This window comes from Ixodes scapularis, unplaced genomic scaffold, assembly GCF_016920785.2.
Source record: "Ixodes scapularis isolate PalLabHiFi unplaced genomic scaffold, ASM1692078v2 PGA_scaffold9__187_contigs__length_104089568, whole genome shotgun sequence".
Lineage (NCBI taxonomy): Eukaryota > Metazoa > Arthropoda > Arachnida > Ixodida > Ixodidae > Ixodes > Ixodes scapularis.
Genome location: NW_024609884.1, coordinates 15,644,936 through 15,671,931, shown reverse-complemented (window position 1 = coordinate 15,671,931; position 26,996 = coordinate 15,644,936). Strand labels below are relative to the sequence as shown.

Below are 26,996 nucleotides of genomic sequence, written 5' to 3'. Positions count from 1 at the left end.
CTCATATGTGTGTGTGTGTGTGTGTGTGTGTGTGTGTGTGTGTGTGTGTGTGTGTGTGTGTGTGTGTGTGTGTGTGTGTGTGTGTGTGTGTGTGTGTGTGTGTGTGTGTGTGTGTGTTTTACAACGTCATTACACGTCGTCGGTAATATATAGATACTTTCAGTGAGAATTACGCTTTCTAGCTCCAGGAGGATCGGCTTCAGAATGAAGGTGCTTGCTTTCACCTTTCAGACGTGGAAGTATGAGGTAAGACACTTGCATAGCTCGTATTTCACAAAATTAGGATTACTGCTGTCGTTGTGGGGGGACGCTGCCGTTGCCTCGCCTCACGTTTAGCTGAAGAACACTGAGCTGTGGTACGGCCAACCCGTACTACATGCGTTTTGGACGGCATCATGAAACGGAATGCACGGCATACGTGCGTCTACATTTCCGTTTTAATCGGCATTATATACATATATATATATATTTTTCTTTTTTTTTCTGAGGGATCCTTTGATGTTTTTGTTGGTAATACATCGAAAAAGCTCCATCCTCCTATTCACCGACATTTCAACCAAGGCATGACAAGTGTTCGAGCTAATGGAATATAGATATAAAATCATGATCTATAATTTAATGGTTATGTGTCATTACCATGTCTTTCTATTTTCCAGTACCACCGTTTGGCGATATTCTAAGGCTAACGTTTGTTTCATAATATACTCACATACATTGACTTTATCCGACATTTAATTATCTGCATTACAATTTCTACAACTTTCCGATTCTAACAGTGTCAAACATCGGCTGTAACAACGAATCTTTGCACTTGCGCCAGGGCAGAAAGCTGTTTCGTTTTTCGCAACAAGCACGCAAGGCAGTGCGTCAGGCATTCGTGAGTGCCTCACTTGAAAGGGTGTTCAGCGCGCCGGACGACATCTTGGAAAGAAGGCAAGACGTCCGACGAGACTTTCGAGATGCAGCTGTCGTACAAGCCTACAAGGTCACAAAAGTGTGGCTAGTGGCACCAATAAACGCTTCGATAACACTTGTGGTTTGTGCCTTACCTTAGGACAGTGAGGTAGAAAGTAACGCCGCGAAAGTAGCAGATTGCTTTTTTTGGTAACGATCACTTAGTTTTATGGAAAGGCATTGGAAGCTTAACATCAAGCTGCTTGACGATAACTTTTTCTCGAAGCTGTAGGCGACACTTTCAGGACGTAGTTGAAGACGAGAAGGCGTGAATTTTTAAGGAGCGGGAAATCGCCAAGCAGGAGGTGAAGATGCTGGCGATCGGAAAGGTCGTGACTCGTGCGCATATGAGGCGTGTTGCATCGAGCGCCGGGCGGATAGGTATTTGTTGGCCGAGCAACCGACTAAGAAAGCTCTGGCGGAGGAGAAGCGACAGGCGCTTTAGGGTGAAATAGCCGAAATAGAAGTAAACGGCGTAATCAGAACTTTCCCGGAAATGATCGAGCAAGCATTCCTTACACATTATAAGCAACTTTTCGGGTCACTAGGTTCAGAAACGAAAGATCCCATGTGTAGAGAGCTTCTCGAGGCGTTGCCGCAGTTAGCGGAGGACGAGACAGAAAGTATTTCGTATTTCTCAGCCAATAACAATTCAAGAGATCGTTTAAGCAATGGATGACTTGCCAAGCTCAAAAAACACAGGAACCCAATGCTCTGTGTGCCGAATTTTATGAATTTAAGAGCGTTGTCACTAGCAATTCGCTTGTTATCCGTGTCGCGTACGAAAGGAAAACTTTGCCGCCGTCGTTTGCATGCACCTTTATTGTCCTGATGCCCGACTGCGGCATGTCACGGGCTTCCTCCCATTTACCCTTTGTAACGTAAGCAAGACGGTTGCGGAGTTGCGTGTAGACTGATTGGAGAACACCAAACACGAGGGATCCAAGGGAGGTCAATTATTACGAACGTACATGTCGCGCTGCGTATTAGAAACGTCTGACGGTGGCATGGGTCAAGTTAGCCATGCTCCAAATCGACCTCAACAAAGTGTTTGATCGTGTCAGGCACGATGTTCTTTTCGATGTTTTAAAGCGAGCAAACGTAGGTAATGTCATTTCGCAAAGCGTCAAAATGGCATGTAAGGACTGCACCACGAAGCTTATAGTCCACAAGAAGTCGACTAAAAATGTTGATGTGCAATCTTCTGTAAGGCAAGGATGCCCCATGTCGTCGTTGTTGTTCAATTTGTATTTAGAGCCTTTTTGTTTTAGGTGGTTTGAATAGTACCATGTGGTCATGGCTTTTGTTAAGAAAATGTAGAGGTTAAGATCCTGAGCTGTGCTGACGACAGAGCAATGTTTGTGTTGATGAACCAATTGTCAGTGCGGCTGTTACTTTGGCGAGATCCTTTTGTGACGCCACCGGCGCAACAATTAACTGGAACAAGTGCCGAGGGTTTTGGCACGGCGCAAGGCCCAGAGCGCCATTAGTGTGTGAAGTCGTTCGCTAAGACGGCGTGCCCTGCGCATACATCGGTGTGCCGCTAAAGTGTCATCGCGATAGCAAAGTGTTTTGGTCGGGGGTCGCCACGGACCAGGACAGCAGCGCTTCCCGGTGGAAATATCGTGACCTGTCCATCTTTTGCGAGGTCGACAGTCTGTAATATCTCTTTTTAGCATCAAAGATGTGGAACTTTTCGAAAGCAAAACGCTCTTCCCGATTGAATGTCCATAAGTTTCATCGTATTTTCGCTTTGTTAATCTGGAGGTCAAGCTGGGTACGCATGAGGCGTGATAACCTGTTCCATCGGGAGCTTCATGGGGGACTAGGGCTCTCTCACACTTGCTTATTAAGCAACTCGTCTCGTTTTTTTCTTCTGCAAAAACAGGACCACACTTTTATGCGTGTGTCTATTCATTTACCGTTTTTTTTTCTTCTTGTGGAAGCGGGCTGACCAGACGATTTGGCTTTCAGAAAGCAGTAGTATAGACGCAGTGAAGTTTTTGTCTGCCCGTTTTTCTTTCGAGTATTTGTCTTTTGTGATCAAGGAATCGCTCACAAGGGATTTGGTGGTCAGTTTGTTCTCGACGCCGATCTATCGAACTTTTTTTTTTTTTTTTTTGTGTGTGTGATAACAGTTAAGATGTACTTCAGATAGTGAAGCGCATGTGTGTACCACCCTCGGTGAAAACATTCTTTTTTAAGTTACATACCAACCATTTGCCCATTCAGGTGTGGCTGCAAGAAAAGGGTCTCGATGTGCCTTGGACTGTTGACTGCATTGTGTAAGGCAGCTGAGACACTGGAGTATGTTTTTATCTTTTGTCCAGATGCCATATTTTTCTGGGATGCGTTCAAACGCACGCATCGTTCTTCACGTTTAAAAAACGGATGCCCCCCTCGGACATCCGTTTTTTGAACGTGAAGAACGATGCCGATGTTCCCCGCGATATGTTTTTTATTTTTTTTTCCGCTTTGTGGTGTCTGGAGGTTCGCGTAGGACCGGCAGGCATGCAGATCCCAATAATAAAAAAAAACAGTACGCTTAAAGTTCCTTTGTTTCTTTTTTACTTACTAAGCAGGTTGAAAATGTGTTTGCCCTCCGTAAGCCCAAGCCCAAGTGGCTGGTCATCTGTAAAGCTCTGCTCGAAATGGGACCATTTCAATACGTGCTTCAAGCGTTTTGCAGTTACTTTTTAACATAAAGTGACATTTCGTGTTGTTTTGCAATAAAGAAAAAAAAACAAAAACAAAAAAAAAACTGCGGCGCGGCTCAGTGGTAACGCGCTTGCTTCATACGTAACGGACTCGAGTCCGATTCCAGTGGGCGGCGGGTGATTTTGTTCAAGGATTTGGCAACAACGACGACGGACGCCCTACATCGCCAACTACTGCATCAGCAACGACTACAACTACAGCATAAACTGCCACAACATCAACAACGGACGTCATTTCCAGTGGTGGGAAGAGCCCGTAACAGCTACCGACGAAGCGGCCGGGTCTTCGGGGTGGCGCGTAAAGATTCGGAGATTTAGGTTTCTCTCTCTGAGACTCAATGCATCTTGTGCAGTCTTCTTGGAAGTACACGTTGTTAGGATGTACGACCCTACATCTTATCTTGAAAAGCTTCACAATATCCTTAAAACAAGATAAAATTTATCACATGAATGTTTATGCCATCTTACTTGAAACACGACCACTCGTGTTCATGCCGAAGAGAGGAAATTTAAGAAAAGGCAGTCACGTAATGGCTGAATTTGATGGAGAACATATGCGGGGAATAACCGACAAGCTTTGCCCGGCGGCACGTTCACTTTGCACGCGACGCAGCAGCCACTGTTCTAACACCACGCGCATCAGTGGCCAAATAGGCTAGCGCACACCAGCTCGGAGCGCGTGGAGAGGAAGCTCACGCTGCAGAACCCAGGATCCCAAAGCCCCTCGATGTGCTTGCGTTTGTTTCGCAAGTAGCGTCTAGGGTGCCTTCATGTGCGCTTTGCTTAGGGTAGAGCACCGTGGGGTGGAGACATCTGGCCATTTCGTTCCCACTTTTACATTTGTTTTTTGTTCAGAAGCGCGTGAAAGAGCGTGTCCCTGCACGCGTCTGTGGCGCTGACTGCGGTATGGTGACATTTTGTTTTCGTGGATTTCTTTGTATTTTCCCCGTGAGCGCGGGCTGTCGGCATCGGGTACTACAAAGGGTGGCATCACTCTAAACAGAAGGTCATTGAGGCACCCTAGTAGCGTCCAATGCGCCAGTGCACAAAGCCCCGTGTCTTGAGCGGCCCTTGGAAGCAAATGGCGGTGCAGCACTAAAATGAACGGCCTTTAGAAGCGGATGACGGCGGAGCACCCGCTCGTGGCGCGTGTCTTGTGCCTTTCCCCAACAATGGTTGGCAGTACTTGTAATACCCCATTCACATGATTGTAAAGGTACCTTTAGCTAACGGACCTTTACTCTCTGCGGCCAATCAATTAACGATCTTCCGCGCGTGGCGTGTGCTCGCGGCCCAAGAGCACGGGCTGATTCGCCGATAGCAAAGAGACCTATGTTTGCTTGGTAGAAGAGCGTGCTGGTTTAAGTCAAGGATGAAAGATGTGGTTGTGTTGTCTCTGTTTTAATTGTTTATTCTTTCTTCATCCTAGACCTATGTTAAAGGTACCTTTATGCTGACCGTGTGAATGGGGTATTAGCGCATATTTTCTCAAGAGACTAAATTTTTAATGAAACGATATCGGATTGAAACGTTCATGAACTTACTGAAGCGTACCGGTCCTAGTCTGGCCCAAGTATACTCGCACGGACCGCAACTGATTCAGAAGCTCTTGGTTGCATTGACATTGCGAGGATAAAGGGGGACTATTGTCTTTCAGTCTTGCCTTCGCAAAGCTTGATGACGTCATTATGGGATCGAAGCCACCCGCCTGGCGGCAGTCCAGTTCGACACGTGAATTGGACACGAGAACTGCGTGAGCACTCGACTTCGGCTCGTAACAATCCAATGCCTCGGCGGACACTTCGTAATAGTGGCTCGTGTCCAACCATTGCGGTGATAAGAATAGCCGAACTCTAACAATGCCTGGCGCTCAGCATGCGTTTTCTACATTGCCGACCCCTGCGCGTGGCTATGGTTAGCGTTGACGGCATAGGATAGGCACCAGGCCACGTGGCCTCTTGTTCTGGCTCCGAGTTGAAGAACTAACGATTCTCATACATTTTTCGAATTAATTTGCCACTCCCATTAATTAGAAAGAAAGACTAAGGCAAGTTTATTCGGTTGTTAACGTTAAGGAGTGATTCTGAGTAGTCTTTAGCGAAAATAGAAAAATCATTTCATGGCCCCTTTGTCCGACACTAAAGCGCAAACTTTCCCCCTACGTTCTACCAACCTGTGGCGCGATTCCTGACCAACTATGCGACTGCACCTCATTAGTAAATCGTTATACCAATCTTTCTATGCAGTGAAGTGTGCGAAGTAGGGATCGAAGAGCTCTTCCTCTACCATAATGAAACCACTCGGCGTGCAAACCACGAAGATCGGATGCTCGATAGCAGACTCCCTGTTGCTGTATTCAGATACGCTTCCTTGCTGTCGCGCATTTGGTATCGATCACCGATATACCCTGAAGAATATGATCGTCCCGGAAGGTTTGTTGAAAAAAAAAAAAAAAGTAAGGCTCCAATCCACGCTGTGAAGGTTGTTGGACAGCGAAGCCCTTTCTATGGCAAACGCCACCAGGAGGTGCTCCAGTCGTTCACGCCGCAGAGAACTTCCGGTTTATAAAAAGAAGGAACAAAGGCCGCCTAAACATTACTGCTTGAGATGAAATTTTTAACCACCAATTCTCCAGATGAACGCCAAAACAACCAGGGAGTGCGAGATCTGTTCAAATGCTTCGAGTGTTTTTGCAAACCAACTTGCCTCCTCCAAGATGTAATATTGTGCAGCCGAGGGCCCTCGTTAAATCGCCAACTTTGTTGTCCGTTTAGCATTTATGCTTACACTGGTGACATAAGTAAGCTCAACAGGCTGACGGACCGGAAGTCGCTTGGGACGCAAGCGGCAGTTCATGGTTGTAAACAGCAAACGAGTCTATGCCAGGGGTGCACAACACAAAAATGACGCGGGTGAAAAAAATGCTTATTGAAAACTGCGCGGGTTTTTAATATCTGGCAGGCAGGTTTTTAATATCTGGCATCACCCCACTGGTTTCCGTCTTGAGCACATCTCGCAGTGTCATGTCCGAGGGCCGCATGCGGCCCGCTGGCCGCGTGTTGTGCACCCCTGGGACTCTGTACCAAATGATTGACGAAAGAAAAGTAAATGCGCTGTACCAAAACCTTTTCATATGTGAACAATCTCTTGCGCTGCCGTTGTCGCGGCAGCTTATGCAACCGCAATCTTTACTGAGAAACGCATGCGGGGAGCGCTACGCGCTTCGTATTGTTAGCGGGTCTAGTGACGTCGCTCCACACTTCGTACCCTGCCGTTGCCGCGGCAGCTTATGCAACCGCAATCTTTACCGAGGGACGCAGGCGGGGAACGCTATGTGCTTATCATTTATCGCATGGTTTTGACACTTGTTTTGTGGTTTTCTTATTGAAACAAGTGTCAAAACCACATAATAAGAGATAAGGCGCGCGCGAACGGTGATAAGGCGCGTGTGTGTGTTTTCTGTCGATTATTTTATTTGTCGACTACTGTTCTGTCGACGAACACGAAAACATCCGGCCAACGAGCCATATACAGCTTCGCTGTAAAAAGGAAAGGAGTAAAGCTACTGCGGGTTAAACACATAATAATGATGGCTCTAATAATACGGTTTTAACTTAGGGTTACGATAATTATTAATAATAAATATGTAATATCTCCAGAATACACGATCTTTCATTTAGGAAAAGATGAAAATGCGACAGGCTGTTTGTGAACAATAATCGTTAATAAATGATAATTCTATAATGGACAAGACTCGAATTGTAGATGTGAACGATCTATAACAAAATCATGTGCTGTTGCTATACGCGCAACTTGAGTCCTGCGGTAGTTGGTTCGGCAGGTCTCGATGTGCAATGTTGGTTGCTGTTACGTCTTGCACTGATTTCAAAGCACTGGACCACTAAAGCATTTTCGTTTTACTTCTTGTAAAAATACGACATGTTTTCTGCGGTCGCAGATGAGCTAATCATTCATCCGAATGGTGAGACGAGCCCGATTTTACATTTGTTACAAACACAGGCAACATGCGTACGTCAACGGATCAGTACAAACACTTTAATGCAAAAAACACCTTGTGATGTCACCTTGATAACGCTCCGACGGGCCGATTCCTCGCCAACTGTTATCACTGGTCACATGACCCGAATCGTCTGTACCGTATTTACTCGAGTAACAGCCGCACTGTTTATGAAGAAAACCCGAGGGTTCGCTTTTCCGCGGAGCATGTGGCTTCCCAATCACCTCAATCGGCAGCATGATTCCAGCGGTTTACAGGACGGAGATAACGTCTTCACGCGAAGATACCATATGTGAAGATTGCATTTCTATGGAGAATCGTGCTCTCGATCTAGTTATTCGCTATGTTATTTTCGCGAAACACCATGATTGGCTGTGTATATGTTCGGTGGAAAAGCAGACGCAAGGGCCTTGTTCATAAATATTGTGGCTATTACTCGAGTAATTACGGTATATATTCACGAGTGTTTGCATAAACGGGACTTTTTGGCTCACCCACGACGGCTTGTCTGACACACCTTGAATATTTCAACGTTAGACCTTTACACAAGAAAGGAAGATAAAAAAAGGAAGAAACATAGAATTGTTCTTTCAGCAGCACCTTCCATTCACAAATACTTTTCTCATCCGGATATTTGGTGGCGGTTTCCGCACAGACCCACTAAAGACATGTTTTTTTATGCGTACGTTTGTGCTATGTGTAAACTTCTGTGTTCATGCTTGTATGTAGGTCGAAGGTGAATACTGCCGTTCTTTTTGAGATGTTCTGGGGCGAGATTCAGACTACGCAATAACCTATCAAGTGGTTGGCTAGTGCCCGAATCTAACGCCACACATCTTGCCGACTGTGTGATTTCATCCCCTGTATTTTCCGTGTTTTTATTTCTGCCTGCCTTAGCCAGTAAAGTATATGTTCAGTAAAAAAAAAAAATAAAAGAAGGAATTAGTGAGTCACTTTTTAAATATATTTCTTTAAATAAGTTTCACTGCTATTTGTTTTTCATTGGGGATCGAGGTCTTTGCTATAAGCGCGGTTTTCTATTTGCTCCAAAGATTTTAAGCTGCAAAAAAAAAAAAAAAAATACACACACACACACAGCTCAATGATGAGAGAAGTGGGTGTGCTTGTTCGTCCTACCGAATTCTGCCCTCTTGTCAAAACCCATTGGAAACGTCATTTGAAATCTCGCGGGGAGCCCCAGTGATAACTGCTGAGCGTTCTGCTCACGACGGGCTTTCGCGGTCCCGCCTTTGAACGGATATAGAAAGCAATTTTCTGGTGTTCTTACAGCGCTCGGGAACGCGCGCTTTTAGGACAAGCTCTTTGGGCGTTTCTCTCGTCGCCTTGACTCCTCAAAGGTGTGCCCTCTCTGCAAGCTCGGTAGCCGCCACGACGAAGTGCAGACGCCGTCGTCCGTGCGCGTGTCACACATGTCAGAGAACGGGAATGCCTGGCCGCCCGCTCGGCATACTCGGTGCCGTTATCCGACCTGTCCGCTTGTCCCGGGTGTATCCGAATGGTAACACCATCCGCATTCACCTACGGCATCTATCTTTCGCGGAAGCCGGGACGAAAGCGCAGCACACCTGCGAACGCGAACGCTGCATTGCGGATGGGTTCTTCCAAATGGAGGGCACACTGTCCGAACCGGACGGTCGTCGCGTCGTACCGATCTTGAGGCTAATGTGATAAGGGAGCGGAGCTGCGTGATGCCTCGGTACTCGGAGAGCAGAAGATCGGAGAATAAAGAAGTCCCATAACCCTACGCTGTCCATCTTTTTTGTTTCCTGTGAGGAGACTATTTACTGGAGTTGGAGCTACAGCTTAAGCTTTAGTAGAATGTTCTGATACCTCCGATAGCGATACCCGATAACTATACGAGGTATCGCGACGATCTACTGAAACTCCCTATTGAGACTGTGGCATTTGTCAATAACAACGCTGAAGAACGTATCGCGAAGCAAGCGTGCGTGAATATAATCAGTCACGCCCTAGCTTCCTTAATCGTGAGGTTCCAGTATATCCGTTCTTTATACCATGAAGGGAGGAGCGGATATTTTGTTCTGCATTTCACACTTCTCTCCACACTACGTTTAAGTATTTTGAAAACATCTGCCCCCGGTCACGGAGAGGTTCCCAAATGAAGCGAAGTTGCATACTCCATGCTTGTGTGCAGAGTTTAATGCCTGTTATGTTTTTATCTCCAAGCTAGAAACATGGATTTTATATATATATATATATATATATATATATATATATGTATATAGTCATCTAAAGTGTGCAGAAGCGGACTGAATGTCTCGGAGTAGACGGTAACACCGCCTTTTTAATACTGTCACTAACAAAGCGCTGAATTTGCACCGGTGGTTAAATTTCCTCTTTGAATTGTCGTTTCATGCAGATTGGTTTTCCTGAAGTGCACTTTTATTTGTTTATGTTCACTCTAAGTAAAACTGATTGTCAACTTTGAGCGCTTTTTACGTTTATACCTGACGGCCATGGCTCATTTTGCATCGTGATTGAAGCAGAGTGACACAAACAGAACATTCTTTAATTGACGTGATCCGTGCGGGTAGGTACGTATAGCATCGTGCCTGAAACAAGCTCTTTTACTGCTCCCAGGTATAAATCAGACTGTTAAGGTTATAAAATCTACACGCGGCAATGATTCCGATAATGTTCTTTTGCACACCGAATCCGCTCGACTGTCAAGATTTGGATTTGCTGTCTCACCTTCGTCGCAGCAATGCTAAGCAAGACGCTAGAGAAGAGCGGCATACCGAGCAATTGGGGTCATCTGACAGATGATATATGCCAGCCAGTTCGGGCATCAAAAATTCATAAAAACCTTCGTAAAAAAACAACAAGAACAACCTCAAAAGCTTAGTTCTCAAACTAAGTCAGGACATCTGGCACTTTTAAGCAGAGAACTGATCGAGGTTTCATTTAGATCACTTGGGAATCGTTTGACGTGTAACCGAAATATCGGTTACATGGCTGGCACCTCCTTTGCAATAGGCCTTTCGTAAGATTGCGTGCACCTCGACCAGTATTGGAACCCGCCAAACAGGGGATCCGTAGATCGGTGCTCCGCTTTAGAGTCACCATGGCGGTCACCCGCTAGGGTGAAGACGAGGGTACAGACTTTCAAAATTATATATACACAGACAGAAATACGAATCACAGGCTCCAATAAATTCTGAGGAGCCGTAAAAACAAGTTCTTCTGCATCTACGGAAATGCGTCACGCAGACCGCGTATTTGTAAACTGTAGACGACACGCGGCGTGGCAACGCTGCTCGCGCCGTATAGACTGCTCCTCCAGGCGAACGCTACGTTGTCACACATAGCAACGGGCGGATGCTGCACGGGCCGGAAGTGGGCGCGTTTAAATCTGCCCCCCCCCCCCCCCCCCCAACTCCCCGTTCGCACTCTAAAAAAAGCCCATGCGTCTACTTTCACGCACAACACTCGGAGAGCCAATCACCGCAACCTACGGAGGCAGCTCAGCGAATGACGATGCCGAAACATGTTTAGACCAAAAAACGCAGTCTGAGTTGTGACCTTAAGCAATGCGAAACGTCACGCTTGCACTGCTTAATGTCACAACTCAGACTGCGTTTTTTGGTCTAAACATATGTTTCGGCATCGTTATTCGCTGAGCTGCCTCCGTCAGTTGCGGTGATTGGCTCTCCGAGTGTTGTGCGGGAAAGTAGACGCACGGGCTTTTTTTAGAGTGCGCTTCGCTTCGCGGCGACGTTGTGCGTGTGTATCACGGGCGCGTGAATGAGCCGCCGCAGACTGTCGCCGCAAAGTGTGTGTGTGTGGGGGGGGGGGGGGGGGAATAAACTTAAAACGTGCTCCAGTGATACACACGCAACGCGCCCACTGCCGACCAGCGCAGCAATGGCCCGTTGGGCAGTGGGTTTGGCCAGTCGCCAGTGGGCTTGGAGGCAGCACAACCGGCAACATGTTAAGCAACCCTTTTTACTTCACGGTACAGGTCGTAGCAGTTCTATTAGGAAACTAACCGGCATCGTATAGCTGCTATCAGATAACGAACGCGGACTGGAGTGACGGGCTCGGCTTCGAATCATTTTTCCTGAGCGATCGCTGCATCATCGTCGAGCCTTTCGTGCCCTTCGTCTCCGAGTCTTGGTTTGTGCGTACATTTGTGACGTCACATCACGTGGATCGTCTAGAAGCTATAAAAGCGCCGACAGCTCCGGGTGTTCTCAATAGGCTTGGTGGCAGCAAAACCGGCAACCATGCTAAGCAACCCTTTTTACTTCGCGCTACAGGTTAGTGAATATTTATTTACCTTGCGATGGTTATCGAAGCGATGACCACTTTTTAGTGCTGCTGCCTTTCCAACCACACGTGGAACGCATGATTAATTTTGTTATTTCTGTCATTTGGTCGCCACGAAACTTGCTGGTATGCGGTGATGTTGAGGCTGATCAGAGTCCAACCGACAGCGAGATTTTGTTGGAACTTCTGGCTGGTCAGAGCAAGATAACCGATACCATTTAGAATGTACTCTCCACCCAAGATGAAATCAAAAAGAAAATTACTGAGCTAAATGACATCTAATGCTCTGTGGAAGTTACCGTATACACTCGAGTATTAGCCGCACTGTTTATGAAGAAAACCTGAGGGTTAGCTTTTCCTCGGTGCACGCGGATCGCCAATCACCGCGATCGACAGCCTGATTCCAGCTGCTTACAGGACAGAGATGACGTCTTCGTGCGAAGATACCATCTGTGAAGATTGCATTTGTATGGAGAATCGTGTTCGCGATCTAGTTATTCGCTGTGTTATTTTTGCGCAACGCGATGACTGGCTGTATATGTGTTCTGCAGGAAAGTAGACACAAGGGCCTTGTTCATAAATAGTGCGGCTATTACTCGAGTAAATACGGTATTCTTTCTCAGAAGATCGTTAAGTCGTTCTCTTTCTTCATTACGTCTTCTCACATATAAAACTATAGTCCTACCAACTTTAGATTATGTTGCAGTCATTTGGGATCGTTTCACTAGGATTAACGTTAGTAAACGTGATCGAGTACAAAAAAAGGTCGCTCGCTCTATTTATAATAAATTTTGGCGTGCTTACATAACCGAACTTTTAAACAGAGATAATTTACCGTTCTTACATGAAATAAATCGGCCTTCTCGACTAACGTTTTTGTACCAGTAAACTAATGACCATTAGAAGGTAGACCTGTCCGAACGAATCGCTTTCTCATCAAGATATGCTACTCGACAAAGGCATGCTCTAAAAATAACTCCTTTTCAATCGCGTAATAATTGCTTGAAGCATTCCCTTTTTCCACGACTAATAACTGAATGGAATGACCGCGTTGAGAAAGTTGTTATGCAACCATCTTTCTCATTATTCGCATCTAATTTAAGTTAGCTGCTTTGGTACCGTATTTGTTCATGTGTACTATAACTTGTTTTCATTTTTGTTCAAGTGTACTATGACTTGTTTCCGTATTGTTCTTTTTCTCATAATGTATTTTTTTATTATTGTCCTTGCCTGCGAAAATCCCATCAAAATATAGCAGTATTAATAAAAATAAAATAGTATGTGTGAGAGGACAGCGTCCTCCTCGAGGAGGAGGCAATCCGGCGCGAGCGGCGTTGCCATGCCGTGTATCACCTACGGATTACAAATACGCGGCCGGGCCATACCTCCAATTTCCCGAAACTTGTGCTGGAATCCGGTTGAAAGTGTCGCAGTATACATAGTAACCCTTGTTCCTGGGTGAGCATGTCTGTATTAAATCAACTTGCCTGTACTCACTTTCGTAACATAGTAATCATCATTGACGAATAAAATTAACGGGACGTACTAACTCAGCATAAAGATACATATTTTTCTTGGCGGTGTCATTGGAGTGGGTACCAACAACGTCCGCTTGCGGAAGATCTTGGTGGGCGGAGTCTTCTGCCTCGATGTCGCGCCGACAGTCCAGTTCTCACTGCTCCTGTCGGGCGTCAAAGCTCGTCGGATGACGACGACGTGGAAGTGGTTCACTTGCTTTTACGTTTGACGGGTGGTATCACGACGACTAGAAGGTAGGTTATTATTATAAAGCAGTTAAATACAAAAGTGCAAGCGAGCTCGGCAAGAATGACGAAAATAATCCCTGGAGAAGGAGAACAAGGGGGACAAAAGACAAACACAAATCTCCAAACACAGCTAGGTGACTCAAGCTTGACCGAAAAAAATCCGCCTGGTCGTGGTATCGAACCAGTGACCACTCCATTTCCAGTGAAGCGCTCTACCAACTGAGCTAACCAGGAGTTAGACGTCAGTAGTGCAAACGGGTTTTATCAGTTGCCACCAGCCTAACACCATCAAGGGTGAACGGCTTGCATATTAACATACGAGCGAGCTGGGAAAGAATGACGAAAATAATCCCTGGAGAAGGGGAACGTTTGCTTTACTGACGTCTAACTCGTGGTTAGCTCAGTTGGTAGTGCACTTCACTGGAAGTGGAGAGGTCCCTGGTTCGACACCAGGACCAGGTGAAATTTTTTGGGGCGTACCAGTCACCTAGCTGTGTTTGGAGATTCGTGTTTCTCCTTTGTCCTCCTTGTTCCCCTTCTCCAGCGATAATTTTCGTCATAGGAGGTATGCCACGGCAATTTGAAAAGAGATGGAAGGCCTTTATAGAAAGAGTGAATCATCGCATGGCAAGTACCACGCGCAGAGCTGAGATCGCAAGCTAATTGGCAGAATCTATAAAGGCCTTCGGTCTCAAGACCCTCGAAATTACATTGAAAAAAGGGTATTATCGCATGGGGGAAAGAGACGCTATCTACTCACAACCTGGAGCCCGAGCTAGTTCGACGTCTGTGAGCGCGTGTTCACGTCTGCGGTGTTTATTTCTGGTTAGCCTCGAGTTGGAGATGATACGGATACCATAGATGTGACGTCGCTGTTATAAGAGATCAAGTTCTTCAGTGTCGTAGAGAACGACGAATGGCAAAAAAGGAGACAATTACATTTTAGCGTCTTGAATATGGTCGAGCAAAAGCGGGCAAAGAAAGACGTGTGGAACATGGTTTCATTCCGTGCTACCTGCAGTTTAAGCCGAGCGAGACATTGTACGCAAGCCGAATTGCGTACGAACGAGAAACATTCTGAACCGCGTCTCCTATGACAAAGGGAACCAAAACGTAACGACATGTAAATATGTATTATCTTTTGTTTAATTTTGTTACTGTCACCTGCTTCACTTCTCGAAAGTAGCTGTGCATTCTCACAGGTGCTCGAGGTCGTTTCCTTGGTAACCATAAAACTAAGTGTGACCGAACAAACGTGCAGCTGGTGGCCTGGAGTCCGAAATATTACGTACGGCTTTCTTTGTCGGCCGTTCGAGGAAGAAATAAAACACCACACAAACAAAAAACACAGAATGTTTTTTTTTTTGTGTGTGTGTATGTGTTTTGAGTGCAATATATGACGGCTCGAAGAGCGTTGTCAACATATCCGAAATCCAGGGAAGGGATCAATAGAAACGTTGGTTTGGTTTGTTTTTAGTTCCTTCGCTTATGGCATTGTTTAGAAATCGATTAAAAAAAGTAGCCGCAACTGATTGAGGCTGCGGTCCCACGGCGGCCATCCTGAATATGCGGAATTTCTTGTCTGTTTGTTTGTCAAAGTAAAACTACTTACATAATTCTCTCAGTCAGCACTGTAACCGTTTTTGGGCTCCTCAAAACTTTCGGTTGTGAAAATATCACTACGTAATATCCCGAAAGATAGCCCACCTACAATCGAGAGCAAATCCGGTGAAAATAAGAAATGGGCGAACTTTCGGTTAAGAATCAAGGCAAGTAAAAAAAAAAAAAAAAAAAAAAACGCTACTTTCAAATTTTTTTTTTTTTTTTGTACCAAGTATGTAATTACGACTGGGGACGATAAAGCAAAGAAGAATCTACCTCCCAGTCGGAAATGTTCGCTTATGTCCCGCCATAGCTAACTAGCCGCATTTACGCCGAGGTCATCATTGATCCAAGCACTGCGATTACTAGGAGTGGGCTTTCTTTCGGTGTTCAAAAGAAAGTAGCAAATTAAGTCAAACGTACGGGTGGGTCATCTTTCGGAGGTGGGGCGCATATTACGGAATATTACTATACTCAGGATAAAATAAATACACCAATTGATTTCCATCACATATTTATTCTTGAATAACACACTCATCGAATATTTTCAAAAATACTCCTCAAGACGTAAAAAGGCCGTGTCGCGTTTTTTTATGTTTTGATTTTTATTGTCTGGAAAAATCAAACCAGAATAAAAGAAATGGAATATTCACGACAACTGTGGCACACGCTGCAGGTAGAGTGACTATATTCGCGTTTCCAGCTCGACGCTCGCCCTCCCGCGGCGGTAACGAAAAGCGCTCTAGTGAGGGTCCCCCGATTCTCCTGCTCAGTGGGCACGGCCGAACTGCTCGCGATCATGGCTCGCGAAATGTCATTTCCGAATGCAAACAACACTCATCACTGCCCCAAAGTAGTGCAGCAGCCGGTATGAGATTGTACCTTATTAGAGAGTTTTAGTTTTGCGTATAGACCGACACGCGGGCTTGACGTCACGGAGCTGCGGCGGCGCTGCGATCGTGCCGGAGCCGGGGGGGTGTGGGCAAAAGCGCGCACGTTTCGCATGGGCGTCATAGCATTTCAGCATGCCGCGAAGCTGCGTTGCCGTTAATTGAGCCAAAATGTACAAGAAAAGCAGCAGAGTGAGTTTCCACAGGTTCCCGGCAGACTCTGCCGTGGATCGAAAAGTATGGTCGCCTCGCGCGAACGACCGTTTGTGAGGCAAGCACTTTCTTGGAGGCAAGTGCGGCTTCCATTTCAATCTCCGTCCCGAGGCTTGCTTATGTGCAGGGAAACCATTGTCTGATCGAGACCACCCGGATTTTGTTCCCACGGTGTTCGCGCACAAAGCACCCGCCAAGCGCTCGTCGGAGGCTCGTTGCGCCCGTGCTACCCAGCAGAAGGGGATCGGCGACAGAAGGCAGTGTTGTAGGCGTTACCGAAAAAAAGTAACGAAATACGTTACTCGTTACTTGCAAATAAAAGGTACGCGTTACTGAGCTACGTTACCTAAGAATAAAAGGAACGCGTTACCGCTACCGATAAAAAGTAACGCACGTTACTTCTGATTCTGCGTTACTTTTTTAAATTATGATTTAACACATTTTACGGTTTTGACGATACAGGCAATATATCAAGAAACATTATGTTCATGCAGAAACTGAACATAATTACTTTATCTCTTTTTACGGTTTCACCTAAATACTTACGAGAAAAAACGCACAGAAAATCATGGCTTGACGCCTAAAACACGTAAAAAATTGAAGTGTAATTTCTTTAAGACTTAAGAAGTAGTAACGAGTAACGTAACTACGTTACTTGAAATCGTAACACAAGTACGTTACCCGTTACTGTGTCGAAAACGTAACGAGTGGGTTACTACGTTACTGAAAAAAGTAACGCGTTACCAACAACGCCGTTACTTGTAACCTGTTACCGCCAAGACTGCAGAACGGACAAAGCATTACTGCTTGTCATGCCTTGTGGTCATGAGGGCAGGGAAAATATCATACCTTAACTTGAAGACGCTGTGTGTATTTAATCAATTAATAAATACACACACTTCCGCGAACCCACAGGCTGCTGATCCCGCCGGCAGTGCGGAAACCAACTCGAAGTAATCGTAGACCTCGAGAGACGTGTACGCCTGCACCGTGTCGGCCGTGAACTGGCTTGGCGAAAAAACTAAATAAACGACGACGTGAGCCATCGACGTCGGTGGCAGCAACTTTACGTCGGAAGTCCAGCAGGTCTTGTTTATACGGCGTACGGATCCTTGTAGTCAACGCCGTCCACGCACAGTTTGTTTCGATACCGCTGCCGTTCAGGCTCGGGTAACGAGCTCAAATAGTCGGGCATAGCACACGACATACGTTGTGAGGAAATACGACGCACAAATAAAGATACAAGCGTCCCTACAACGTCAACAACGAGCGCACGCCATAGAGCGCAATGGCGAAAACACGGAGAGCCAGGCTGCTTTTGCCCACATAGCTACCGCGCATGCGCGGCCTTCCGGCCGTGTTGGTAAACAGAGCCGCTCCGCGTGTCGGTCTATAGAAGCAAACACAAGTGCTGTCCGTTTGCGTTAAAGTTGCGTACTCCACGTTGCGCATGCGCGTCATCGCCATGCTCCAATCCAAGACCGAATGTTCCGGCTCCGCGCACGCGCAGTCTGGAACACGTAACGCGAACGCAAACACAGCGCTTCCGTTCGCTCGTATACGCAATACTAAATCTCACTGCTGTTTCACCGGGTTCCAATGCCACCAAAACGTGTTGCAGTGAGCAGACGTAGAAGCAGGTAGACGTTCCTTCTAAATAAAAAGGCTGAGATTGGCAAAACGACGGCGAGTAAAGATGAAAGTAACTAAATGTTATGAAAAGATTAATAATAAAAATATATATATATATTTTTTTTTGGGTGGGGGGGGGGGGGGGGGGGGGGGGGGCTCTGGTTTGGAAGGTTATTGGCGGCGATTTTACCGATTGTCAAAATGTCGCGACTTGACAGCACCGTATGCTTTACCCACAATAAATGTCATTTTACACGGATTCCTCACATTAACTAGAATGTTTTCATAGATTTTAGACTTTTTTATTTAATAACTTGGCAATTAAAATGCTGCAGTTGACACCAGTGATGATCCTTAGCACGTTTTTGATTGTCACCCTTATTTGCGCCTTTGAATTTAGATAGTTAGCAACAAATTATATTAGGGCTTTAAGAAGTATTAAACGGCCCCTGAAAAGGAAAAAAAAGTTTTTTTAAAACAGTCTGGTTGGGACACGCGTGTCGAAAAATGAATTTTACGCGAAAAAAAAATTTTTTAGAGCAATATTGACGGCGAGAGATTTATTTGAAAATTTGCGCGCAAATTCCAGGTCATTCAGCTCGGCTTCTCATTGGTAACCATGGTCATTCAAATCGGCTTCTCATTGGCCAATAGAATGAGTGACAGCTTAGATGTTGGTTATAAAATCTTCGTGGTCTCTTGAAATCGCCTTTTGAATTACATATTTTTAGGTTTAAAAAACAATCCATCGAATGAATGTCGCAATTGTTTGCAAACGTTTTACAAAATCGTAACTTCCGTTCGGATACTACAACAAAACGACAAACAAAAGCTTCGCCATTTTGTTTTCTGTCACGGTCGCCGTCTTCGCGTCTCGCGTTCTGAAGAGGGCTTGTTGCTTGTGTTAGTTAGTCATCGTAAGTACTTAGCAAGTGGCGCGGGGTGACAGGTTTCTGTTTTTCTGCTCTTCTTTGCGCGATTCGTGTGTCCAGTTTACCCCATCTTTTGTTTGTTTTCTGGCGCGCGCCAGTGCCAATTTTTGTTTAGATGTCGGTTCCCGTAAAGGAGTTTAGTGAGGCACGCGGCACCGCACTCAACGTTTAATAAAAAAAATCAGTTGCCACTGCGTGTCCTCGCGGCGGCTTGAAGGATCGTGCGGCTCGGACGAACTCGTCGAGGCATCCGCTTCGCCGCGGCGAAGCGGGTGCCTCGCGAGCGGTTGTCTCGCGCCGATCGGAGCGGACGCCTTCCGGCTGGCGAGGCGTGTCCTCGCACGGGCGAAGGCCCAGCAGCTGGCAGCGTTGAAGCAACCGACGCTTCAGGTCGGGGTCCACCGCGACGACTATGTACTGTGTGTAAGACCACGGCACCACGGTGACCACGGTACGTGCACGATACGACGCGGTACGTCGTGCGACCGGCAGGCACAGCGGCCAAGGGCTGTGTTCCAAATCTCCAAACGGATCCGAGTTTCTCCGGCGGATCGCATCACGTGACAGCACAGATTGAAAAACGCTGTACGCGGGTAGGTTTTAGAACGCCAAGGGTACAAAACCCTTACCCTGGGGTAAGATCGAGTAAATTTTGGAACACGGCCAGGAAGTAGCAATGGCTCTCGCGCGGGGCGCAGCCAAGCCAGGAAAGCAGCCAAGCCGATCCATCACGAAGAGGCGGGGACTACCTCTCCTCCACGCGCCCGAAATGCCGAGAGAGAGAAAAGTGGAAAGGAGGTGACTGCCGACTAAATTGCGTCTGGCGCAGTCAATATTGCTCTAAAAAAATTTTTTTTTCGCGTAAAATTTATTTTTCGACACGCGTGTCCCAACCAGACTGTTTTTAAAAAACTTTTTTTTGCTTTTCAGGGGCCCTTTAAGGTGTCTTAATTTAATATTATTATTATTAATACAAATTGCGGCAATGTATGCTTCCAATGAACGCCACGATCACAAAAATTCGCCATTTAACCACAATTGTCTCTAGAAAGTTTTTGTTTATTTTTATTATATGAAAAAAGCATATGAAAAAGCATATAAATATGAAAAAGCATATGAAAAGCATATGAATAACATTGTCAACGTTATCAACATAGGCAAACAGTCAGTCCTATGCGTCAAGCGTTGGTTTTTAAAGAAGACAAACACACACACACACACGCACGCACGCACGCACACGCACACGCAAACGCACGCGCACACACACACACGCACACACACACACGCGCGCACACACACACACACACACACACACACACACACACTTCAGCTGTGTGACTCGGATTCCGTCTTTGGGTTTTTGTAGTGAGACCAGCGTTTTCTAATTTATACTTTTGTGAACATATCGTAAAAATTTGATATATTCATTTTTTCTTGTGCTGGAAATAATGTTAAATCAATTAATCATCTAAATACCCAAAACCAATTAAAAGGCCCGCAGTTCATTATTTCACATCACAATTATCTGAGCGGAGAAGGCAGCGAGAACGCACAAAAATTGTCACGAGTGACAAGTGATGAGGCGACGAAAACAGAAGTAAACTAAACGTTTAATGGGGCGAACTTGTGTCCAAATTAATCAAAGAAAAAAGGAAACAGAAGAAAGCAGGAGCGTCGCGGGCGTCGAAGTCGGCGTGACAGCAGAGTCGAACGCTCGAGCGAAACTAACTGCAGATCGCCACGCGGAGCCCCTTTTGTACGCGCGTTGGCTTCTGGAACAATCAGCCTAGAAGGTTCGGCGACTAGAACATTCGGAACTCGATCAGACGAGAATGTTCTCGAACTCACGAGAACGCAATGTTGAAAGAATAAATGAAAGAACATTTCCCTGACTGGGAATCGAACCTAGCCTTTCCGCGCAACAGTCAAGCGCGGTAACCACTCGGCCACGCACTTTTTTTTTTTGTCTTTACTACCTTTATTTCAACAGACAGTACGAAAAACATTCCCAACAATGACAACCTAGAGCAACTAGATAGTCCTTGGACTGCGACTAAGTTTAAAATTGCTTCATCGATACCAGCCTGTCCAGTATAGGCACCCACTCAGGCTTTTCGGTCAGCGTTTCATACACTTCCCTTACATAAATAGCACTCTCAATTAAATATTCCCTTGCTTGACGGGGGTTAACATCAGCATTTCGTACAGCCATCCTAGTCCTCCATAGGCTGTGGAGGCCCAACAGCATAAACATGTCGTAAGGCACACCCCCTTCGTTGTCGACAGATAGGAATCGAATACCATAATTTGTTCATGGTAGGTCCTTCTTCAGGGTACGTTGCAGAATGTCCCACAAAAAAACAGCATCCCAACAGTCCAGGAAAATATGTTCTACAGTTTCGGGTTTTCGACATAAGAGACAGTTAATAGACCATGGCACAAAAAGGCCTTTTTCCTGCAGCCAGGGCTTAACAGGAAGGGTGCCACTGTGTAGCTGGAAAAAGAAGGTCTTCACAGTTGGCCTAACCGGCATTCTTTTAACCCTTTTTAAAACATCTTTTCCTGGGCCTTCACAATATAAGGAGCGGTACAAAGGTATTGGCAGCACAGTGTCAACCAGATCTTTATATAAGCGCTTCCGATCGACAACACTTAAATACTCCAATGAAAACCGTACTTTTAAAAACTGAAAGGCTCTGACCACTTCATACAAAAAACCACGTACTCCCACACGTTGAAAGGTACTAGTAGATACAACAAACTCGGGTAATGCATGACACAGCCTAACCTGCAGAACAGTTCGCAAGAAATCATCTTTTTGATCCCGAAGAAAAATAAAACGAGACACCACCTGCCGAAGAAACAAATGAACAAGCCCAATCCCACCATTTCGCGCAGAACGAAACAAATTAGTACGACTGCTTCGCTCCCAACCCGAACCCCATACGAAAACCGCAAACACCCTATGTAACCTCTGAACATTCACTCTCGACATCGACAGCACTTGTAGCACATACCATACTTTTGCCACAATAAACAAGTTGCAAACTAATGACCGCGCAAACATTAAAAGATCCTTACCACCCCACTTTGCTGTTTTTGCCCGTACTTGCTCCGTCTGCTCCCTCCAATAGTCTCCGGTGTCACGATAATGTTCTAGTGGCACGCCAAGGTACTTGGGCGGCAAAACAGTAAAGTGAATGTTTTCAAAAATAGCTGGCGTGGATTCCCAACAACCGTGCCAGAATCCAACGCATTTTTTCCAATTTATGGCACTACCTGCCATCTTACAAAACAAGGCAGTTTCTTTCACAACCTCACTAACACTTTCTGTATCCTTACAAAACACAGCTATATCGTCTGCGTAAGAAAGGAGCTTGACTTCACTTGAAACCAGCCTAAAACCACGTATCCTTTGACTATGAAGGATCTTTAAACAAAATGGCTCGAGATAAATGGCGAACAACAGAGGAGATAAAGGGCATCCCTGTCGGACCGAGGAGCGAACTTCCAATTTTTCACTCACTTCCTTATTGACGATTAGGCTTGTAAAGCACTTTTCATAGGACATTTTTACACCATCTAAAATAACTGAACCTACATTCACGTGTTCCAATATCGAAAAAAGTATATCGTGCGCTACCCTATCAAAGGCCTTTTCTAAATCCAGTTGCAGCATGGCCACTCTACCGCCGAAAGCGTCACAGCACTCTAAAATACTTCTGGCCACGTGAATATTTGTAAAGATTGTGCGCCCTTTAATGCCACAGGTTTGGTGAGGCCCAACAATGGATGTTATTATAGTTTGCATTCTTCTCGCCAAAATTTTCATAAAAATCTTATAATCTACGTTAGTAAGGCTTATTGGGCGATATGACTTAACCGATAATTGTTTTACAGGGTCTTCACTTTTGGGAATCAAAATGGTATGGGTTCTCCGGAAAGATGGTGGCATTTCTTTTACCTCGTACGCTTCTAGTAGCACACGGTGTAGAGCCTCAGCCATAGGTTCTTTAAAAGCCTTGTAAAAAGCTGCTCCCAAGCCATCGGGTCCGGGAGACTTTCCTGTGTTTAGATCATCAATAGCTCTTTTTATTTCTAGCACACTTATCGGCACTTCGAGGGCTGTCTTAACCTCTTCATTTAATTGTGGCATTAACGGTAAAAACTCTTTTTCAAAACCACCTTCAACACTTATTTTGTGCCCTAAAAGATCTCGATAATATTCAAAGAAAGCACGTTTAATAATCTTTTTATCACGGGTGATTTCGCTGCCGTATTGTATCTCTTTTATTTCGTTTTGTATTGCATATTTTTTTTCATCACTCAGTGAGCGCTTAGTCGGTGTTTCTCCCGCCCACAATCGTTCGGCTCGAGCTCTTATCACAGCTCCTCGGTAGTTATCTGCATCGATAAGCTCTAGTTTGCTCTTGACTTCGCTAATTTCTTTCGTAAACTGTCCCGGTTGAGCGCTCTCCATACATAGCAGAAACTGGAGCTGACATTGCAGTTCTTTTTCTTTTGCCCTTTCTTGCCTTTTCAAAAAACTCGCCCGTTCTATCGCATTAAGTTTTACTTCTTCCTTATATAGCTCCCACAATGTTCTAAAGCTTCCAGTCTCAGCCTCCAGCAGCTTTTGTGTGCTTTCCTTCACTCCGCTCATGAAGGCCTCATCTTTCAAAAGCTTATCATTAAATTTCCATAAATCCCAGTTAAAGGCCTTTGTATTTTTTTTAGTTCCTAGCGTGAACATTACCAAGCTGTGATCACTGAAAGATACATGTTTAACGTCATAGTTCTGGCAGAGTGGGACAAGTTCTGCTGATATATAAGCCCTATCAAGCCTGGCGTGGCTTGCGCGTTGGTGATGCGTGAACTGAGGTACATTACTTTTCGACAGAACCCACCCAACGTCCTCTAAGTTACATTCTTGCACCAAGGTATTCAATAACATCGCGCTCTGATCACGTATCGGAAACTGCTGTACTCTATCTTCTGGAACGCACACACAGTTAAAATCCCCCAGGAAGATAATAAGTTTATCAGAGTTAAGATAGGAGGCAACTTGTTCAAAAAAAATACCACGTTCACTTTGCTGATTTGGCACGTAGACAGATATTATACGCCATTGCTTACCGGAAAAGGAAAAATCGCATACAATCAAACGCCCATTCGTACAAACAACAACAGACTCTACCACAATTCCTACGGAATTGCGCAAAAATAAAGCACAACCGCCAGATCTACCAACGGAGTGGCATACACATACATTATAGTGAGCGCTGAAAGGCTGAAGCATACGGCTCGTTTGCTCTTCGCTCTCTACTTTCGTCTCTTGTACAGCCACTACGTCAAGGTCGTTATCCAGAAAAAGGCGGCTAAGTTGGTACTGCCTGCGCCTGGCCGCCAGGCCCCGTACATTCAGCGTGGCGACACGTAGGGCTGTATCGAGATTACCTGCCCTTTCTGAGCGAGTAGAACGGAGCTGCTTGGTGCTCACCTCGGCTCTTTGAGAGACGCCTAACGACTCACTGTCCCGAAGCGCTGGCCGGCCATTTTCGCCAGCCGAAAAGTCCAAGGCGCTACAGGAGGTCTCCGTCTCGGCCACGTCGTGTTTACGTCCCTCTAGAGTTCCGAGTGCCTTGCAGAGCGCGAGGCCTCACTACTGCGTGGGCGGCGTCACCATCGGACTTCGGTCCGGTGGTATGTTGGGCTTGGGTCTCAGGCTTGACCGCCGCGTCAGAGGCGCCTTCGGGGGCGGCTCATCGGGGGCAGCCGCTCCGGAGTTCTGGCTGACTTTTTCACTAAGTTCACGGGCCCGCTTGGGGACCGGGGCCGTGGGAACCTCTGTCTCGACGTCCTTAGGTTCAACCTTGTCAGTATGCGGCGTCTCGATAGCTGAAGACTTCGCCAAGCCGACGTTTTCCACGCTTGGTGCACCGCCCGCCGACGTCCCCGCAGGTAGCCTACCGCGGTCACCGTCGCTTCGGCTTTCGTCACTGCTCCCCAAAGGGCCAAGGGGTGCTGGTGCCTGCTCGGGTAGCTGACTCGCTCCTCCGCTGGCAGCTTCCTCGGCGTCAGCCACGTCCATGAGGTGCTCCGAAATATCGTCGCTCCTCACGGGCCCTGCGACGCTCGCGTAAGTGCGGACGCATTGGCTCTCACTGTGGCCGAAACGTCCGCAGGACGCACAGCGTGGTACTCTGCACTCCCGGCGTATATGGCCCTTGCCCTTACACCGAAGGCAAAGCGGCGCCCTGCCCGGCACCACCACCAACACCAGGTCGCCAGCGATGCGCAGCTGGTGAGGGATGTCCTCCACCGTGACGCCGGCTGCCAGCTTGAGGGTCACCGAGCGTGTCGTCGACCCCATGTCCATACAGCCTGGCACGTGCCACTTGTCTCTTGTGATCCCCGTCACCTTCCCAAAGGGCGCCAGGGCCACACGCACTTCTTCATCTTGGACGTGGTGCAGCAGCCAGTGGAGCTTGAGTCGCGTGTCCTGGTTATTCGGGTCCACCACGACACAGCGGCCTTCCTTGACTGTGAAGCCGTCGGTTGCGAGCAACTTCTTCTTGCCCTCGGCGCTCCTGAAGGTAACAGCCCACACGTGGTTGTACTGGTACGCCCCCAAGGCGAGCACTTCAGGGAGAAGTGCCGCACGGGCCAAGGCGTCTCGGAAATGTTCCAGGCGGTAGGGCCGGGCTCGCACATCGGCGTGTAAAAAAATCGTGTTTTGGACAGACGAGCCAGTAGGCAGCGTAGGCATTATCACTTCGTAGTCCTGCGATGCAGAGTCAGCGTTCCTGCTTCCGCGGCCGGAAAGGGCCGCTGATACCGCTCCGACGGAGCTCATGATAAGTACGTCCGATCTGCTCGGCAGCCGGAAGTCGAATCCTCGGCCACGCACTTTTTTTCATCTTTATTTCGTACATAAAAACAGGCTACCCAGGTCTTTTGGGCAGCCGTTGATTAACAATCTTTCATGTGAGACAGTTTGTCTAATACAGGTGCCCATTCGGGTGCATCATTCTCATTCATATCGTATACACTCTTCACTTGGGTCACGAGATCAGTGAAACACAAGGGCGCAGTTTTCGGGTTGGGCTCAGCATGCCATCATTCGTGATTTCCAAAGACCGAACAGGGCGAAAACCATTATCATATCATAGGGAACGCCGTCATTCGCGTCTACAGGCAGAAAACGAATAGACTGTGCAGTTATACACAATTCGTTTTTCGAAGTGCGTTGAAGCACATGCCACATCAAGACCGCATCCCAACAATCAATGAACACATGCTCAACTGTTTCTGGTTGTTTGCATAGCAGGCAATTTACACCCCATGGCACCGTTATACCCCTTTCTCCCATCCACACTTTAACAGGTAATGTGGCGCTGTGCAGTCGAAAAAAGAAAGATTTAGCCGCAGGCGGTATGGCCATCTTTTTTACGTGGACTAGGACATCCTGACCTCGCCCATCCGCATACACTGTCCGATACAGCGGTGCAGGAAAATGACTCCCAATGAGATCACGCGACAGTTTTTTGCGGGTTACTGTAGATAGATACTCAAGCGAGTATCGCACCGTCAAAGATTCAAAAGCGCTCACAACTTCCTTAACAAAGCCAGCCATTTTTGCAGGGGGACCAATAGACCCTTTCCGAAATTCAGTGCCATCTGGTGGTTTGTAAAACAGTCTAAGTTCTGCCATATCAATGGCGGAAAGGAACTTGTATCGGCACCGTCACTTTCGCAAGTCAACGGCACGCGAGGAATTGTTCGGTGTGAGTTCTTTCTCGATCACTTTCAGTTTGATGGTGACCAGGAACCTGCATTCAGAACAAGTTCGAACCCACTCAGATGCCTCGAAAAAATTCTATACACCAAAGTGCTCTAAAGCCGATTGTGTGCCGCCCACAGAATGACTGAATCTGAGTTATTAGAAATAGACGCTTACG

General features: G+C 46.5%; 1 protein-coding gene across 1 annotated transcript; it reads right to left on the bottom strand.

Moving 5' to 3' along the window:
- Positions 1-21,189: 21,189 nt before the first annotated feature.
- On the bottom strand, positions 21,190-25,760 carry LOC115327367 (predicted GPI-anchored protein 58). Its single transcript, XM_040504974.2, has one exon. It carries the CDS (start codon positions 25,412-25,414, stop codon positions 24,698-24,700), a length of 717 nt encoding a protein of 238 aa, XP_040360908.2. The 5' UTR covers positions 25,415-25,760; the 3' UTR covers positions 21,190-24,697.
- Between the last annotated feature and the right edge of the window lie 1,236 nt (positions 25,761-26,996).